This window comes from Ascaphus truei, chromosome 4 (assembly GCF_040206685.1).
Source record: "Ascaphus truei isolate aAscTru1 chromosome 4, aAscTru1.hap1, whole genome shotgun sequence".
NCBI lineage: Eukaryota > Metazoa > Chordata > Amphibia > Anura > Ascaphidae > Ascaphus > Ascaphus truei.
In genome coordinates, this window is record NC_134486.1 from 231,849,872 (window position 1) to 231,868,091 (window position 18,220).

At 39.4% G+C, this 18,220-nt stretch overlaps 1 protein-coding gene across 3 annotated transcripts in view; it reads left to right on the forward strand.

Moving 5' to 3' along the window:
• Positions 1-15,390, forward strand: part of SNX9 (sorting nexin 9) — a 154,092-nt gene extending 138,702 nt beyond the window's left edge. For all 3 annotated transcript variants that reach the window (XM_075596988.1, XM_075596990.1, XM_075596991.1), the window contains 8 exons: positions 227-330; positions 2,112-2,215; positions 2,638-2,715; positions 4,348-4,424; positions 5,158-5,247; positions 7,411-7,525; positions 7,661-7,752; positions 12,185-15,390. In XM_075596988.1, the coding sequence (XP_075453103.1) occupies positions 227-330; positions 2,112-2,215; positions 2,638-2,715; positions 4,348-4,424; positions 5,158-5,247; positions 7,411-7,525; positions 7,661-7,752; positions 12,185-12,232 (708 nt within the window). In that variant the 3' untranslated portion in view covers positions 12,233-15,390. The remainder of the gene's footprint in view (positions 1-226; positions 331-2,111; positions 2,216-2,637; positions 2,716-4,347; positions 4,425-5,157; positions 5,248-7,410; positions 7,526-7,660; positions 7,753-12,184) is intronic.
• The last annotated feature ends 2,830 nt before the right edge of the window (positions 15,391-18,220 follow it).

Here is an 18,220-nt window from a genome sequence, read left to right on the forward strand (position 1 = left end):
TACCGAAGCTGTGCACATGCGGGGAGACTATAGAGCCTGTTACAAATGCATTATTTACATCAATTATGCACGTATATGACGATTGCAGTGCAGTACATGCATCGATAAGTGGGAAAAAGGTAGTGCTTCACTTTAACTACATTTTCGCTTTACATACATGTTTCGGTCCCATTGTGTACGTTAATGCGGGGTATGCCTGTACTTAAACAAACCATTTGTTTTAAAGGAGTGGAAAATCGGAAAGAGGAAAGCAGAGAAAGACGAAGCCGTTGGAAGTATGGTTTTTTGCACCATGGAACCAGAAGCTCCTGACCTGGACATAATAGAAGTGTAATGTGTTCCTTTTTTATAACTAAAAACATGAGATAGAAAACTGGACACTTTATCTGCTGGGTTTATGTAAGGAAGGGTACTATTTCTGGAAGGGAATTTCCGTAAAGGACTTAAGATAAGTATGACTTGGTGACACACTCTTCAGAATCATATGATCAATCTTTTCAGCAGGACTACTGTATATTCAGAGCAGTACTTAGAATGATCTGTAGAATTCAATGTTGCCAGGGTAACCAAATAAATTATTTTATGATACACAGTTCATCCATATATAATTAGATATTTATATTTACAATCTCGGGTTAACTGACAGTATTTATCACTTTTCTGAATTATTTAGATTGTTTTGTGTTTGTTTGGTTCACAGGAAGGATTACACCCATATATCACCACACGTTAGTCATATTTGAAGAATTGCAGGATTTCCCGTTTGTGGACTTTGTATTCAGGCAGCACATAAATCAAATCTGTTCCTTTTTATTATAAAGCGCCTGCTATGAACCTAATCTTGACATCTCATTCTGCTAATCATTAACCTTTTACTCTTCAGGAAGAACGTTCATGTGTTAAATGAGGCATACAAAAGGGTGATATATAGCGGGGAGACAACAAGTATTTACCATTATTTAGGGGGATGTCAAATTGTATACTTCAGGCCATATTCATTTCAGCCATATTAAGTGATCACCTATCTAGAGAGGTCAACATGACCTCTGAGTGCGAGTGACCTAAATGAGTGAGATTGTGGTGTTCTCGAGTCGGACCCGAAAATGTGTGTTTTGACCTTTACAGTGCTGATATGATGTACCTGTTATGTCATTGGCCCTGGCACGCCAGAGGCCCTATTGACGTACCAGGTACATTATGGCATGTTATCTCCTGGCTGTCTCCACAAAGTTTAAGTGCAAGTCCTTCACAACTACCCTTATAGGAATCTAAAAAGATGTGATAAGTGAACCTTTTATATTTGTAAATAACTTGATCTAACAGCTGTAGCAAGTTTGAAATGATCCACTGTTTCTCTCGAACATGTTATTGTCTCGTCATTATTATAAGTATACTTTTTTTTGTCATTATGGTTTACGAACATCTAGTTTATTTACTTGCTGACTGCACCAAAGTGAACTTGTAAGTTAGAGTTACAAACAGAAGAATAATGTTATCCTCAATGTTGGTCCCATAAAATGGCACGTGGAAGCCAGGCCCAGTGTTCTTGTTAACTTGGATGCCAAGTTGTTACAGATGTAAAGTTACACATACCTGTGGGCCACAAGCAAATGTGTCACTGATACATTCAAGATGGCGGCTAAGGTGCTCTTAATATCATTGTGGCAATTTTTCAATTGTTTCAATTTTTTTTAAAAAATCACAAATTGTGAAATGGTGCCGAATGTAATTGCTTTTGGACTGGCCACATTGAATGTATCTTCTTTGCAAAAGCTCATATAGAATAAGTAAGAATTGTATGTACAACATTTGCGCTGGATAAATCTGCATCTGCTTATAGTCACGGACCAGAAATTGCCTTTTTTATTGTTGCTGTTATTAAAAATACTCCATGTTTAACCCTCTAACATACAGTACACAATACACTCATTTGCAGGTTTTAAAACTTAATTTGACTAATATCATCACTTCAAGTAACAATCTGTGTATGTTAATCGTGACGGGTGTCCATACTTGTTCTCTAGTGCAATAATTTATCGCTGTGTATCTGAAATGCAGTCAACACGTTCTATGTACAGTGATTGTGACTCAAATGTGCTTCAATTGTGCAGAGAGCAGAAGTGCGAGGCAGTCAGCAAGTTCACCAAAGCGATGGACGATGGCGTTAAGGATTTGCTCAACGTGGGCCAGGAGCATTGGAAGCGATGCACAGGACGTAGGTGGCACATGCAGCGGTGACATTGTCTGCAGTGATCCGAATGCCCATAGATGTTGTGTCTGAGCTCTCATAGTGATGTAACTAGAACATGTTAACATTTTCCAGTCTTGGGAATTAGGCCCGTGGGAAGTACACAGCTGTAGTTACTGAATACAAATGTGTTCAAATTGGTGACCTATAAACCAGAATAAAACAATAAGTTCAAGACTCCAAAAATGGCAGATACTGCCGAATTTAACATGCTATCTTTCACTGGGGTATAAACTCTTCAGAAAAGGGAGTCCCGTTAAATGTAATGTCTGCGTTATCACGCTATCCCCACCCACCCCAACACATCGCTAATCTGTTGTGAAGCATTGATGGCATACTGGTACACATAAAGCAGTGCTAACAACATTCATCCTTTTTCTTTATAAAAGCTCTACCAAAGGAATATCAGAAGATTGGAAAAGCTTTACAGAATTTGTCACAAGTTTTTAGCACCAGTGGTTATCAAGGTATCTGTTTTTATCTTTTTTTAGCTTTCTATTTATCTTTTTTGTCTGTCACGTTTGTTGTTCTCCAGAAGAGGCTCAGATAACAGACCCGTGCTTCTTAATAATTTAGTCAACTGCTAGCTAAGTGGTGGTAAGTGGTCATATGCTGGGTGTTGGGCAGAGCTCAACCATGATGCTTTCAGCACTGAGGGTGTCTCCCTCCCCACCCACCCCTCTTTACCATAAAATAGATTGCACATTTTCCCCACTTTTTGGCTTTGTTGGTTGCTAGAGCTGAAGTTGACCCTGGCAACCATAATGATCTTCCGGACAAGTATTACTGTCCAGGAGATATAAAATGTACCAAGTTGCCAGCAACGGGGAAAGTGTCCCCCGGAGCTGAGAGCATTGTGGTTAAGCTCCATAGGCCCTCCCAGTTTGATAAAGGTGAAAAAGAATAGATGTAGCCGGGCATGCCTGGGTATTCCGGGGCAACATTATTACCATTAAACCCTATGGAAACTCTTGAGGCATGTCTGGGTAAGAGAGAAAATTAGACTAGCAGTTAGGCCAGGGCCCCATGGGTGGATATGTATCAAGATGGCAGAATTTGTATATATTGCACACTAGCAGAATACGAATGAAGCTTATCATTTGAGCTGCTTACATTTGACAGTAATCTCTTGAGCAAAGACATACAGTAAACGCCATCTCAGACCTGGTGAATTCAATTAGCCAAAACCTGCACCCTTTATTGACACAAGCATTGATATATCTCATTATACTGCTGCGAATAGCACCTTTCTACAGTACATGGTGCAGTGTCACATAGTCACTGTTTACAGGTGATACTGATGGTAACCGGCTTGCTCCTTCACAGTCCTGTTTTAGACTATACAGGCATACCCCGCATTAACGTACGCAATGGGACCGGAGCATGTATGTAAAGTGAAAATGTACTTAAAATGAAGCACTACCTTTTCCCCACTTATGGATGCATGTACTGTACTGCAATCGTCATATACGTGCATAACTGATGTAAATAACGCATGTGTAACAGGCTATATAGTCTCCCCGCTTGCACACAGCTTCGGTACAGGTAGGGAGCTGGTATTGCTGTTCAGGACGTGCTGACCGGCGCATGCGTGAGCTGCCGTTTGCCTATTGGGCGATATGTACTTACTCGCGAGTGTACTTAAAGTGAGTGTACTTAAACCGGGGTATGCCTGTATGTGGAATATAATAAGGCAATGTGGACATGAAAGATGTATTCTAAAAATACATATTCCATTACAAAGGTAGTTTAAAAGGTCTCATACTCTTAAACTAAATTCTCCCCGTCTATAAGATAACAATCTAAGAATAAATGTTCTCTCAATACATTTTTATGGGATCACTTTGCAGTGCTAAAAATCCCATTTGTGCTAGTGTACAGTCTTTGGAAATTTCACAGTGGCCAGTTTTGATGCTAGTGGCTTTTTATTAAGATGCATACTGAAACCCCTTTACATTATCACTGATGTATTATGAAGTTGCTTACACATGTTAACTGTTAAATATGCTGAACCAGTGAGCTAATACTGAATGATGAATTTGCCTAGAAAACTTAACATTTTGAAGTGGATTCAAATGCAGTCTTGTCCTTTTCTGTAGGTGAAACAGATCTGAACATTGCAATCACAGAAGCAGGGAAGACATACGAAGCTATAGCCAATTTAGTGGAAGAACAGGTACAAGTATATTAATTTATAAGAAGTGTCTACACCGTCTTTTCATGAACCTCATTAGTATATCTAGTATCTGCTTTACAGGGCGCAGCAGATCTCTCCAGCATCAGAGAGTTTAAACATCAGTGTTGCACCTGCAGCATAAGCTGTATTTGGCCCATTCTTACTAAGCAGTGCTTTCCAAACCAGAAGACCACTTATGGACCATTCCACAGAATTAGCTGTTCGGTGTCTTCCAGCACGAGAAGGTGTCTCCTGGAATAGCACTGCTTAGTGAATATGACCCAATATGTTTTTTCCCGCAAGTGTTCTTCACTATAACATTTACAGAGGGACATTTCCATCCCTACTGGCAATTTTCCATAAAACTTTTTTACATTGATGCACTCTGAAGATACGAATAGTTTGGAGGAAATTGCCTTTTCACATGGAAAATGGCTTGATTTAAGCAAATGTTCAGAACATTTTAAAATTGGTATGTGCCATCTTTTTTTATTTTCTTAGAAAGCGATTGTGTCATGGACAGGTGTAGCTATTTAATTCTTATTCATTTACAGAATCTATAGTATATATTTGAGCCTTTTGGAGTACAATGCAGATTGTGTCACATTAAACATGAGATTTGCAGTCAGCAGCCACTTATTGTTATTGAATATAATTATTTGCACAAATCATAGGATTTTAATCCATTATGCAATATCCCCAATGACAACACATCTGATTTCCTTTTTCTCAGCCAAGAAAAGATCTTCATTTTCTGATGGAAACTAATCACGAATACAAGGGCTTTTTGAGTTGCTTTCCAGACATTATTTCTGCTCATAAGGTAATTATGCTATGCTTGGTTCATAGATGGATTTGGAAGAATGGATTAATCAGTACTAAGAACTATGAAGAGGGGGTTTCCTTTTAGGGGTAATTAAAGCTAATGATAATATAGTACTGCCAGAATATGCATTTAAAAAGCTCCTGTTTAGGAGAGATTATAATCTAGTTAAGCACAGGGATATTTACATCAACTTGTCCAAAATCAATAGCAGCAGACACCTGGATTCAAACCAATGTTTGTGACAGCGCCATTACCACTTGGTCACTCCTTTTCATGGACAAAAGTAAGACTGATCTCTTTTGTCAAGTCACATTTAAGGGACATATGATGTGAAATTTTTTATTACTGAGAACTGGAAATATTACACTATATTATCTCTTTATTTGTTTGTCCCATTTTCTCCCGCACTATCTGCGCGCCTTGGATTAGAGTTGCTTTATTAAAAGGTCTGGGGAGGATTGAAACAAGGAACTGCGTGGTATAGGTTTAATTTAAGGAGTTAGACCAGTCTTCAAAACACTGATATTTTGTATCTAGATGAACACACATCCGCCATATATAAATATTTTTTGATTATTTATATATATATATATATATATATATATATATATATATATATATATATATATATACATACACCAGAAAAAAAGATCCGCAACACTCTCTGGTGGATGTCAAATAAAAAAGGTTTCTTGCATCAATCAAGCATCAGGGGTGAAGTACAAGAAAAATGGAGCAACATTTCGGACCTCCCGGTCATTTATCAAGCCCCTAGGGCTTGATAAAGGACTGGGAGTTCTGAAACATTGCTCCATTTTTCTTGTTCTTCACCCCTGATGCTTGATTGATGCAAGAAACATCTCAATGACTAAAGATATATATATAGATATATATAGATATATATAGATATAGTCTATATTAGGCTAAGAGTGTCTCATTGAGATTATGAAAAAAAGATATAAAGCTACACAATTTTACTTTTTTTCATAATTTTATCTTTACTGTTGTATTCTGTCTGACTTTAAAGAACATAATCACTCGAAGTCAGGGGACATATTTACAAAAAAGATATTATGCTTTATTTCTGCAGAAAGCACAGGAATGTTGATTCACCTTATCAAAAAATGTTTAAAAGAAGAAGTGTCTATACCAGTTGCAAACATAGTAGAAATGGGATTCACTTCCTTCCAGTTATCATCTAACTCCAATCATCAGTAGATCCAGTTTATGCCTCCACCTTTAGTAAGCTGGTAGATGGTTTTAATGTTTTTATTCAACCCAGTCAGGTCACTGAGTTCATTTCTATCTGTGTGATTAAACTCGTTAATGTACGGCAGTGAGCCAAATAGCATGGAAATTACCTGCCTCTTTATTTATATACTGTAGGACTTGCGACAGTGCACCTAGGTATCTGCAGTGGAAAATGATCACATTTAATGTCACGTTTCTTTTCATCTTTTCATTGCTACCACACACAGGAAAGAAGGGTGGGTAGCCGTCAGGGCCAGCTGGGATGTTTGCCTGGCTCGTGCAGGGACGTGTGGGGGGCCTCAACTCTTACCTTTCCGGCGTCATCTCTTCAGCGTCCATTCGTCATGGCTCTGCGGCGTCAAATGGTGTCACGTTGCCGTGACGGAGTGGCGCCACATCATGGCAACGAGGCACCACAGTGTGTCCCTTTGTCAAAGCAACGCCATTTGATGTCGCGGAGCCATGATGACTGGACCCTGCATGAGGAAATGGCACAGCAGACGGTCAGAGAGTTACAGGGGACCTGCGCTCTCCCCCGACTATCAGTTTAGTTTGTTGTAGTAACAAAGGAGGGAGAGGGAGTAGGTGGTGTTGAAATGTTACAAGCTTTCGAACCTCTCATTGGGTATTGGGTATTTCCCACTTCCTCTCAACAGCTATTGCAACCAAATATCCCTCTTACAAACTCTGTATATAATACTTTGTTTCTGTATTTCTGCCCTACCTGATGAAGGACCATGAGAGGTTTGAAGCAGTTTCAACTACTTGTTTGTCAAATAAAAGGTATCATACCACCTACTCCCTCTCCCTCCTTTGTTACTACTTGCTAACACACTATGAAGATTTACGGGTTACTCAAGAGCAAAAGTATACAATCCCCTTTTATATGTTTTCTTTCTTCCTGTGCAGGGCGCCATAGAGAAAGTGAAAGAAGGCGATAAGTTGGTGGCTACCAGTAAAATTACACAGCAGGACAAATTAAATATGGTGAAGCGAGTTAGCACAATGTCATATACACTTCAAGGTAAAGTTACTGTATGAATTTAGAGCACGGTCAATGAATATGCAAAGCGACACAGAAAGTCTTCAGTTGCAATTGCTTTGCGTGTGGCTTCCTGCTGCAGCCTCTTTAATACTCTTTGCTCTTATTTACTCACAGCTGAAATGAATCACTTTCACTCCAATCGCATTTACGATTACAATAGTGTCATTCGCCTGTACCTGGAGCAGCAAGTGCAATTTTATGAGACGGTAAGTTTTCCCTTTGCACAGAAGATCCTTCTGTCGTTGACATTACATCACCGGATGTTTTGGAGATAGCCACTCCAGAATATTGCGTTTAGAAATGATGACGGGAGAGACTGGTAGTTATTCAAAAGAGAGGCACCTCCAATTTAAGATGAAAATAATTAGTTAATTTGTTAAGATCGCAATGCTTTGCACAATGTACTGATAACGTTGCCAGATATCCTTTTTTCTACTGTTGGCAATAATCAATCAATAGCTAATTTGGATGCCGACACACCCAATCCCCCATGGGTTTGTATAAGGAGTTACAAGTTAGTTCAATATAATGTTTCTACAGGCTCGACATTAAATAATCCAGGCAGACTTTGTTTCAGTAGAGAATTTATTATGCCTCTCACAAGCAGGGAAACCGCAGGATGGAAAAAACTGTTACAAATATAAGAAAGCAATCAAACTTATACACTATTCATTACTATGTGATTTTTATCATATTAATCATGCTAGGCCACACACCCTAATCAATATTATAATTTAAATCGTTCCCTAGAGTTTCTTCTTATTTTTTCTATGAGACATATTGGCTGTTTTCTTTCTGTCTCCTCTTTGTCTCGTCCAAACAAAATATATTCCCAATCTTGACCTTGAGTTACCAGCCTCTCAGCTCTGTACATACAGAGCCTTATCTTTGTGTTCATTTGTCCTACTGAAATATTTTGCAGATGTGAGGTGCCCTGTGACAATGTTAGAATACTAGAGTGTAAGCTCTTCTGCAACTAGAAATGACATACTGATAAAGCAATCACTGCAATAATAATGAATAGCATTTCTATATATACATTTATATAGTCATTATAGCTAACTGAGCACATAGTGTGTGTGTGTGTGTGTATCACACGCAAAGAATACTGCATCCAAGCCTATATGTATGGTATCCGAAAACTAGAAGTAACTATAGATAGTAATAAGTAGTAGCGGTGCTCCAGGGATAATAACAATATAAGAACAACAAAAAAGATTCCCTGAAAGGAGAAACACTGGTTTACCGAAGAGAGTATAAGCAATACATTTATTAATGTACCATTAAAAACAGGTGAAAATGGTAGGTAAAGAGGGGAACTCCTACACAGATCCTATGAGGGACATAAGAGTGCCATGGACCTCTAAGAAAAGCAATACAAGTGTATACTCTGCTAACGTCCCCACCTAAAGAGATGACATGGAGTGGAGAAAATAGGGCACTGACAATGACTAAAGACAATAATGAAACCTATAAGACACTACTGACTATCCTTAGGGCTATTGTAACAGAAAAAGTAACTACATGCAGATATACTGTTGCAAAGATGACAAACATGCACACGAGAAAATAGCTGTGTGCAGGGGCACAAAAATACACAATGAGTAACAAGTGGAAGTCTCATCAGACAATGAGTCCCTTATCCATGTGATGTCCACAAATTTAATGTACTGCAGAGTTATCTGTTTTCAAAGGTCCTGGTAGCATGGTGATAAACATTATGATTTAACTCCTGTGGCAAAATGCCTGCTTAATCTGGAAGAGACTCACCTGGATGTCCAGTGGATTCACAGCGGAATATTGACGTCTGGTGGGATGCACGTGCAGTATGCTGTGGTGGCGGTTCCTGCCGTTTCTGGATGCCTATTGACCTATTGGTTTAATGATGCAAGACTTACCTGTGCAATATTGCTATCTTTCAAGTTAAGGACACCATGATGATGCGCATTGGTTGCCTAAAAACTCAGGCTCTACAACAATAAGATACTTCAGCGGCGTTTCTTTTCCTGGATTATTAGGGATTTAAGGATCATGGACAGACCGCCACCGAAATGTTGCTATTTATGTGTGTTGTGCACACAGCAGAATTTATTGCCAAATCATTTGGGACTTACTTTCTATTCTGTTCATGTTTGTTACTATGTATTCACGAAATATAAGGGTTCCTATGGGACAGTGCGCTAGCGTCCGTATACCATGCCAAATAATGTGAAGGCGCGAAGCTACGTGATTATGCAGGATATCTCTGTGACATCAGTAGCTCCGCCCATCGGCATCCTATTGGCTGACACTCTGAGGTATAGGGAAATGAAGAATCAGCTGTTTGATAATGAGTCTGGATAACGGCTGATTGTTACTCATTGTGTATTTTTGTGCCCCTGCACACAGCTATTTTCTTGTGTGCATGTTTGCTATGTTTGCAACAGTATATGTGCATGTAGTTACTTTTTCTGTTACTACTGACTATCCTTAGAGGTATTGTGTCTTATAGGTTTCATTATTGTCTTTAGTCATTGTCAGTGCCCTATTTTCTCCACTCCATGTCATCTCTTTAGGTGGGGACGTTAGCAGAGTTATATACACTTGTATTGCTTTTCTTAGAGTTCAATGGGACTCTTATGTCCCTCATAGGATCTGTGTAGGAGTCCCCCTCTTTACCATTTTTCACCTGTTTTTATTGGTACATTAATACATTTATTGCTTATACACTATTCGGTATACCCGTGTGCTCATTTCAGGAATTCTTTTTTGTTTGTATAAGTGTATATATGTGTGTATGCCTAAACACAGACTGGTATACACAGTTTTGCTCATGTGCACTCACACTCGTACAAGGATACACGCACTTACCAGAACACCCTCCTACTGTCTGTACGTTCATCCTACCAACCAATTGGATTGTAAGCTCTTTTGAGCAGGGACTCCTTTTCCTAAATGTTACTTTTATGTCTTAATCACTTCTCTCCTTTATGTGCTATTTATATTATATGTTGTTTATATGATTGTCCCGTGTATTACTGCTGTGAAGCGCTATGTACATTAATGGTGGTATATCAGTAAACACATACATACATACATACATATAGGCTCTCACTTACTTATATTCTGTTGTATACTCTACCGCTGAAATTGTAAACCAGTGTTTTTTTGCTAATATGGGTGCTATACCCCTGCACATTTTTAGCTGTATCAGGAAAATATTACATTACAACGTGACTAATATAAATGGGGTCATGGGTAGGGCTACAGAAGGAAAATGTGGAGAAATGTGCAAGAGCAAAGAATGGAAGAAATTCAACTAATTCCTTCACAAAATAACCTAAATATAATTGTAAATCTAAATTATATGTTTATTTTTTATATATATATATATATATATATATATATATATATATATATAAGATAACAGCAGGCACTTCAAAGGCTCCAAAGAAATAGGTGCTTGCAGAAATAGGCAGCACGCCCCTGAGGAAGGTCCTATACAGGACCGAAACGTTGGATTTATATGTGCCTGCTTTTTTTTTTTTTCAAATACACTTTTGCAATATACCTTGAGTGCTGTTTTTTGTCTGGTGGGACACCTGGTTTCCTATATATATATTACACTGGCGCCACACTTTATTAGAGTGCGGCCAGTTCCGCAAGCTGGGAGATTTCCCGGCTTGCTAGTGGCATCCCCTCGGCGTGCCGCGCGTCACCGATGCGCGGTCACGCGTCATCGGGTGCCTGCGCCCCCTGCACGCGCGTCCATGGCTCCCCGAGGGAGCCCTGGTGTCCCGCGATGTGGGGGACGGCGGCAGGGGGTTCCGGGGGACCGGGCGGACCCGGAGAGGAGAGGGGGAAGCCCCGATCGGCGGGCCTCTCCTCCGAGGCTTCGGCGCGCGCCCGGGACATCCCGGCGCGCGCCAGGTTACTGTCGCGGCCGAGACCGGGCAAATGCTCGAATAAACTCGGCCGCGACAGTATATATATATATATATATATAAAATTATGTAATAAATGGTAAATACAGAGTTTTTGGAATGAGCAGTGCATACAGTGGTTACCAACAGATCATATTAGGTTATCCAAACTTGTGGGTTTTACTTTACATTATGACAATATTCTTTGCTAAAATTCCTAAATGGTTGGGGTCTTGTCTTTTGTTTAGAATGGTGTTGATAGTACAATACATTTGTATGTGCATTTATATAGTACAACTGAATATAATGGCTGATTCTAAGGAGGTCCCATTTGTGTGAAGCTGCGTATCGAGGTAACATTGTCCGTGTTAACAGCCCAACTTTAAAAAACTTTCTGTATAGGTGTCTGATATTGGTAAAAAAAAAAAATGTTAAACCCATCCATCAGCCAGATGTAACCCCTGCTATTGCCATTAGCACACTTTTTTGTTTTAGAAGGGATTGCCTCTTTAGGCAGCATGGTGTCCCAGGACATGCCAATTGTGTCACAATCGATATGCAAAGCTGTTAAATTATTATTCCGTTACATTTAACTAATTAAACATGCCGCTGTCCTTCGCTCGCAATCATCCTAGGCAAGACTTCAAGCTTGAAGTCCCACGTGCAATTTTTCAATGTTTCTTTAGAAAACTAAATTGAGCGCCTGTCACAGCTATTTTGTGTTCCTTACTTCTAGATTGCAGAGAAGCTTAAGCAGGCACTCGGCCGGTTCCCGGTCATGTAGAAGATATCAACGACATGGAGCTGAAGGACAACTCGGAAGTGCCTCTTTCCGATTGGTGGACATAGTGAGACAGCCCTTAGGAGGTTGCACCCATGAGAAAAACCCTGGAATCAAGCACTTGCAGCACGCTGTGTTTACAACTCATCTTTACACTAATTAAGATGTTTAGGTTAAAAATCAGTTATCTGTCCCATGATGACAGCGTTTTTCAGTGTGCTTTAGATGTCATGGCTTATAAAATGCATGTTCATCTTAAGTTAACATCAGTGAACATATGTAACTTCATGCCTTATTGCTTCTTCCTGTCGCGTGGTGTAAAGATCTGCCATTGACGATGTTTCTTAACCTGTACAGTGCAGGCTTCCTCCTGTACCGAAGGAAGCAGCCATCAATGTTTGTTGAGAAGAGACTCAGGTTTTGCTTTATTTTCACATCTTATCTTGATCCCTTACATATTTGCAAATAGCTAGTACTGCTATTTGTTGTTTGATTGGATTCACATTCTGTTTTGGAATTTCATTTAACCGATATTACCTGAGAGGAATTTAAATGCAGTATATTGACCTGAAAGTAATGTAGACTGTGTGTATGTGTATGTGTGTATGTGTGAATGTGTGTGTATATATACACACACACACATATATATATACATATATATATATATATCACGCATATTTATGAGACTCCGTTGTGCCCAATGTATAGATGACATTAATTTTGATAGGCCTTTGCCGTTACCAAGCCTTATTAAAATTGCTCTTTTCCTCTGTTAACTTTAATTACACTTAATTGTGCAACTCAGGAAAAAAAACTGTTCCCTTTTTTTTTTTTTTTTTAATAAACAGGAAACTGATATATGGCAAGTGCGAATTAGTAACATTTTCAAATGCTCTCAATTGCCTTAAACATGTCACCAAATTATAGAGTAGAGCTCAAGCACAAAACGGGGAACTAAGACTTCAGATATTCATACTGCACATGAAAACATTTGTCGATTCAAGGACTGTACATTTCACAGTACAAAGATGCCTAGCACATCAGTGCCCAGTGCAGATGTAGGTGTTAGGTACTGATGCTTTTCAGGACTAAAATCACCCCATCAGTTGTTTGTCCAGCTGCTTGAAGAATAACCCCTGGAACAACTGTAACAAGCTGCCAAAGGAATACTGCTGGAGGTTCTCCAGAGTCTGCATATAAATAGGTTAGAGGAAGCATTTGCACACAATAAGAAATCGTCAGTCATCTCTCATACTCCTGGGCATTAGAGCGACTTACTTGGCCACTCATGTAAGAGAAGACGGCTTTCATAATTTTCTGCCATCTCAACAAAATGTTGTCCCCATATTTTGGTCATATGCAAGAGATGATGCGAATGTTTCATTTTCCATTTACTTGGGTGTTGGATTGAGAATGAGGTTTGTAATGCTGTGTGTCTGAAGTTCAGGTAAAAGGGAAAGGCACTGATCAAAGCAGTGATCCTGGCTGCTTCGTTTGTCTTGCATTGTTTTGGGGTTTTGGAACTGGGGAGTTCTCTGGAGCCAACCCATGTTATTTTCAGCTCCAGGGACTCTCCGGTTTCCCACGATGCTTACCGATGACTTACGACGGCTTTAAAACTCTCTACAGAGAAACAAAATGGCCAGCAAATGTTGCCGGTCCCATGGGCCAATAGGAAGCCACAACCGATGACGTTCCTATTAGACAGCGATTTAAATACCTTTAAAATAAAATAAAAAATGAAGTAGCACAAGTAACTTAACCAGTAAATATTTTGGGATCTGGAAGTTCCCTGGAACTGAAAATAATCTGGTTCAGTTGGGGGAAAAAAGGGTGGTTTAAGCAGGCTTTCTTCTTAAAGCGTCAGACTTTGCAGTGCTTTTTTTCGACAACTAAAAACCTTGCCACAAAACCTGTATTTCATCATATACCAGAGAAAAAGGTTCTTGTTTCAATATTTGATTGTTCCAAGATTCCTACTCTCTATGTACCAGGCTCTTTTCCCTATGTACTGGGCAAATGTGTTTTTGTTTTTTTTACCTAAAAACATTGTCTTCCCTCCCCCCCCCCCCCCCACCCCACTTTTCTTTTTGTTTTAATTCACAATACGTGGCACCCATGTGTACTGTATCTCTGAGCTTCATTCACCTGTTTAAGTCCTGTTTATAGAATCTCCTTTGCCATGTACTAGTGCTACACATAATGCATTATGGCATAGAAATGTGTGTGTGTGTATTTTTTGTTTTATTTATTGAAGGTTGGTCAGCGCTCACAGATCTTTAAAGGTGCAAATTCTTTATAGTATTTGTCAAGGTCCTCTCTAATTAAAAACACAATTGCAAATACATTTCACACATTCACTGAAACAGTTGCAAGCAAGATACATACTGTATTCGTGTAGACAAAGTACAATCAATGGTCAAGTCCCATGAGTGCTGACCGTCCTTCAATTTATACCTGGTATCTCTGTCAAGCACCCGGGTTAGAACAGATTATCTCAGGAGTACTGATCCGCAGATATATATATATTTATATTGCGGTTGCACCCTGATATTGACTTACACATCCCAGCTGTGAGTGCCATCACTTTATCCGTGTGTGTATGTATGTATGTATGTATGTATGTACACACACACACACACTACTATTAGCTGAAGGTTGAGCCGACAGCCGGCTGGGGAAAATGATTGTACCCATCTAAGACCATAGACCTCTTCTGACATTGATGGGTAAATAATGGATTATTATATTAACAATTTAATTCTTTCTCGTACCCACTAAACTCTTGTAAACGACTCCTGGGGGGTATATCCATGAAAGGGTAGTAGCCACACAAGTGTATGGCTTTTAACAAGCCATCGTGACTTACACTTTAGTTAATATACCACTTGGTTCTGCTGTGCTTCACCGATCAGAATTTATTTGAGGACACTAGGGACTTCTGTTTGACAGTATATCTTTTCAGCGATATGGTCCTTACAGTGGCTATCCTTTATGCTCTATATGTGATATCTTCATGCTTATCTACTTTTTACATCTCGTTTGACACAGATTAAAATACATCACCAGTAATGTTATGCAAAAATATAATCGCTGCAAGAAACAAGTTATCATTTGCCAATCAACAATAAATACTTTTCGTTGGATTTATCCATTTCCATCGTGATTGCAGAATACATTTATTTTTATATTCTGGAATGGTGAATTAAGACACTGCATTACGTGGAACATAGCCCTTGCATGGCACATCTAATACCAAATGTAAAGTTATGTAATCCTGCTGCTGCAATCAGCGTCATTAAAGCCCGTTATTTAACCCCTTGGCTACCAGCTGGTCTGCCACCCAGGGCCATATAAAGTAAGCATTGCACAGCTGTGCCACCTTATGATCCAGTCTAGATGCCTTACAGTAAGGAGTCGTCATAGCGCTTTTCTTCACGTTGCCTGGACTCTGACAGTAAAGCAATAAAGTGCATACGTTATTTTGCCACCTTATGGTTATAGACCTTTCTGTGTTATTATTTCAGAATGACAATGTATCCACTAGAAGTGAGAAATGTTCAACCAAAAACAAAAAAACAAGCACACTTTAACACCCTTCCCCCCGCCCCCCTCCCATTGCCAAAGTACCTGCTCAGCATTGCCCTGCACATATAACCCATGCATTGCATTGCAGGACCTCTATAGCAGCGGTGCGCAAAGTGGGGGGCGCGACCCCCAGGGGGGGCGGGAGATTGTGCTGGGGGGGCGCGGGCAGTTGCAGAGGCCCCGCGCTCTTCCCCCAGGCATTTAAATTAAATGCCGGGGGATCGCGTGAGGCCCCTGCAACTGTTTACTTACCGGGATTCAGCCGTCTGTGTTGAGTCGCCATGGCAACGCGGCGTCAATAGACGCCGCGGCACCATGTGACTTGCCGCTGCGTGGGCGTGTGACGTCATCTGACGCGAACGAAGGTAGGCAGGGGGGCGCGAGAGACGGGGGCAGAGTGACAGGGGGGCGCAGCACAAAAAGTTTGCGCTCCCCTGCTCTATAGCATTGAAGGAGTAGTATTCTAGCTTGTTTTTTTGTTTTTGTTAAATTTATTTTTCTATATATAAATAGCTTAGTTAAGAATTCAAATCGTTGTCCTGGTCCAGAGTAAGTGTATGTGTATTATATTTTGATGGACCAACATGTGAGTTCTTCAAAGACATTGATCTACTTATTGGACTTGCAGAGCTGTTCTTAAAGCTGCAGTTCAGGCTCCCGTTTTTTTTTTAACTTCAATAGTTTCAGTTGTGCAATCTCTACTTACCTAAAAAAACTGCATAGCTGCCGGTCAATTCGTTCTCTGTCTATTGATCGGCAAAGTTTGGCGACATCTTTAAATATGGGGAATGTAAATCGTTGCTATAGGAACAAGCATGCTTGTTAAAATAGAATACAAGAAAATTGGTCTTTCAAAGTTATTGTTTTTTTAAACAGAAAATGCTAAAAGTATTTTTTCTTACTACAGAACTGATTTATTAAAAATAACACACATGCAGGATATTGCCTGAACTGCAGCTTTAATGTGTATTGCAGTCTGCAATATGTCCGGAGAAGAGATCTCAAAAGCTCTTGTACAGTACAACTAGATCTGTGAATAAATCTCATGTTTTATTAATAGGTATTGTAGGCTACCACACATTTTATAAATGGCGCACCTCTATTTCCCCTTTTTAATTTAGCTTTTTATAAAATCCTAAATAGAAGCACTTGTCATTAAAACTGCCGTGAAATCTTTGTACGATATTGTAAAGAATGTGAATAATAGGTGTTTTGCACCAAGCATGGGGTTTGGGATTTGCAAGAGAAATCTTGTGTAAAAGGAAAAAAAAAAAAAAATATTCCAGAAATTGTAGAGAATCCTGATTGCACTTTTTCAAGACAAAAAAAAAAATTCTGTTCCACATTTTTACATTGATTTGTTGAAGATTTTCTTGAAGTGATTGTTTTGGCAGCAGACTTGTGCCAGTGTAGAATTCTTGAACAGTAAGATTTTAATATTCCTCGTACTCCACAGGTTCTGCAGGTATGAACAAAGCAATGTGTAAAGCTGTCTTTGACAATATGCAAAGTACTTTAAACGCAATAAATACTTAATGCATAACCCACAAGACTGAATTTTCATTCAATTTTAATAAAAGTTCAGTACATGATTTTCTCTTGTGTTAGACAAAAATATACAACTTTAAAACATATATATATAACACAAAGAGTAGCGCTAAAGTGTATAGTAAAACCAAGTGTTGATAAACATGTGTATATAGATAATGAATCAATATTAATTATTATAAATAAATCAAATGAATAGTGCAACACCAAAAATAACTATAATAAAACCAAACACGTGAAGTAAAAAGATGAAAAGTCCAGATCAGAAACCAGTCTGTATGGGGAGGCAAAGCTTCTTGATATGATCCTGCCAGATCACAGGTATCTACAAAAGAAAGAAGCGCGCCAGCTCCATAGCATAATACTGTAAAAATAGGAGGAATCTTTAATGAAACAGAGAATGGTCACCAGGACCTATACTCACATAGTGGGTAAAAACACAATCAATTGTGTATGCGTGCTGACGACACACACCAACGCGTTTCGTCACGAAAAGTGGCTTTCTCAAGGCAGGCGGAGCCAGGCAAGGTTTGAAGTTTTTCTGTGTTGCGGTCTGAAGGCTTTGCATGCTCACAGCTACCTCATCTCTCAATCTTCGTGGTGCCGCCATTTCTGTGAAGCAGTTTGATTCACAGCAGCTTTTACTTCTGGCTGTTGCCATTGAGAGCCCAGCGTGGACAATCCTTTGTCACCACAGGAGGACATTGTATTAACACTCCACTAGCTGGTGGGAGTAAGATTCTGGTGTATTCAATACCCTCACAATAAGAGGTATACTGTGGACTGCCCTCCCTCATTGAACATTTACTTCTTCACCTATTGGTCCTGGCAAGCTGTCTGCTATATCCATCTGCG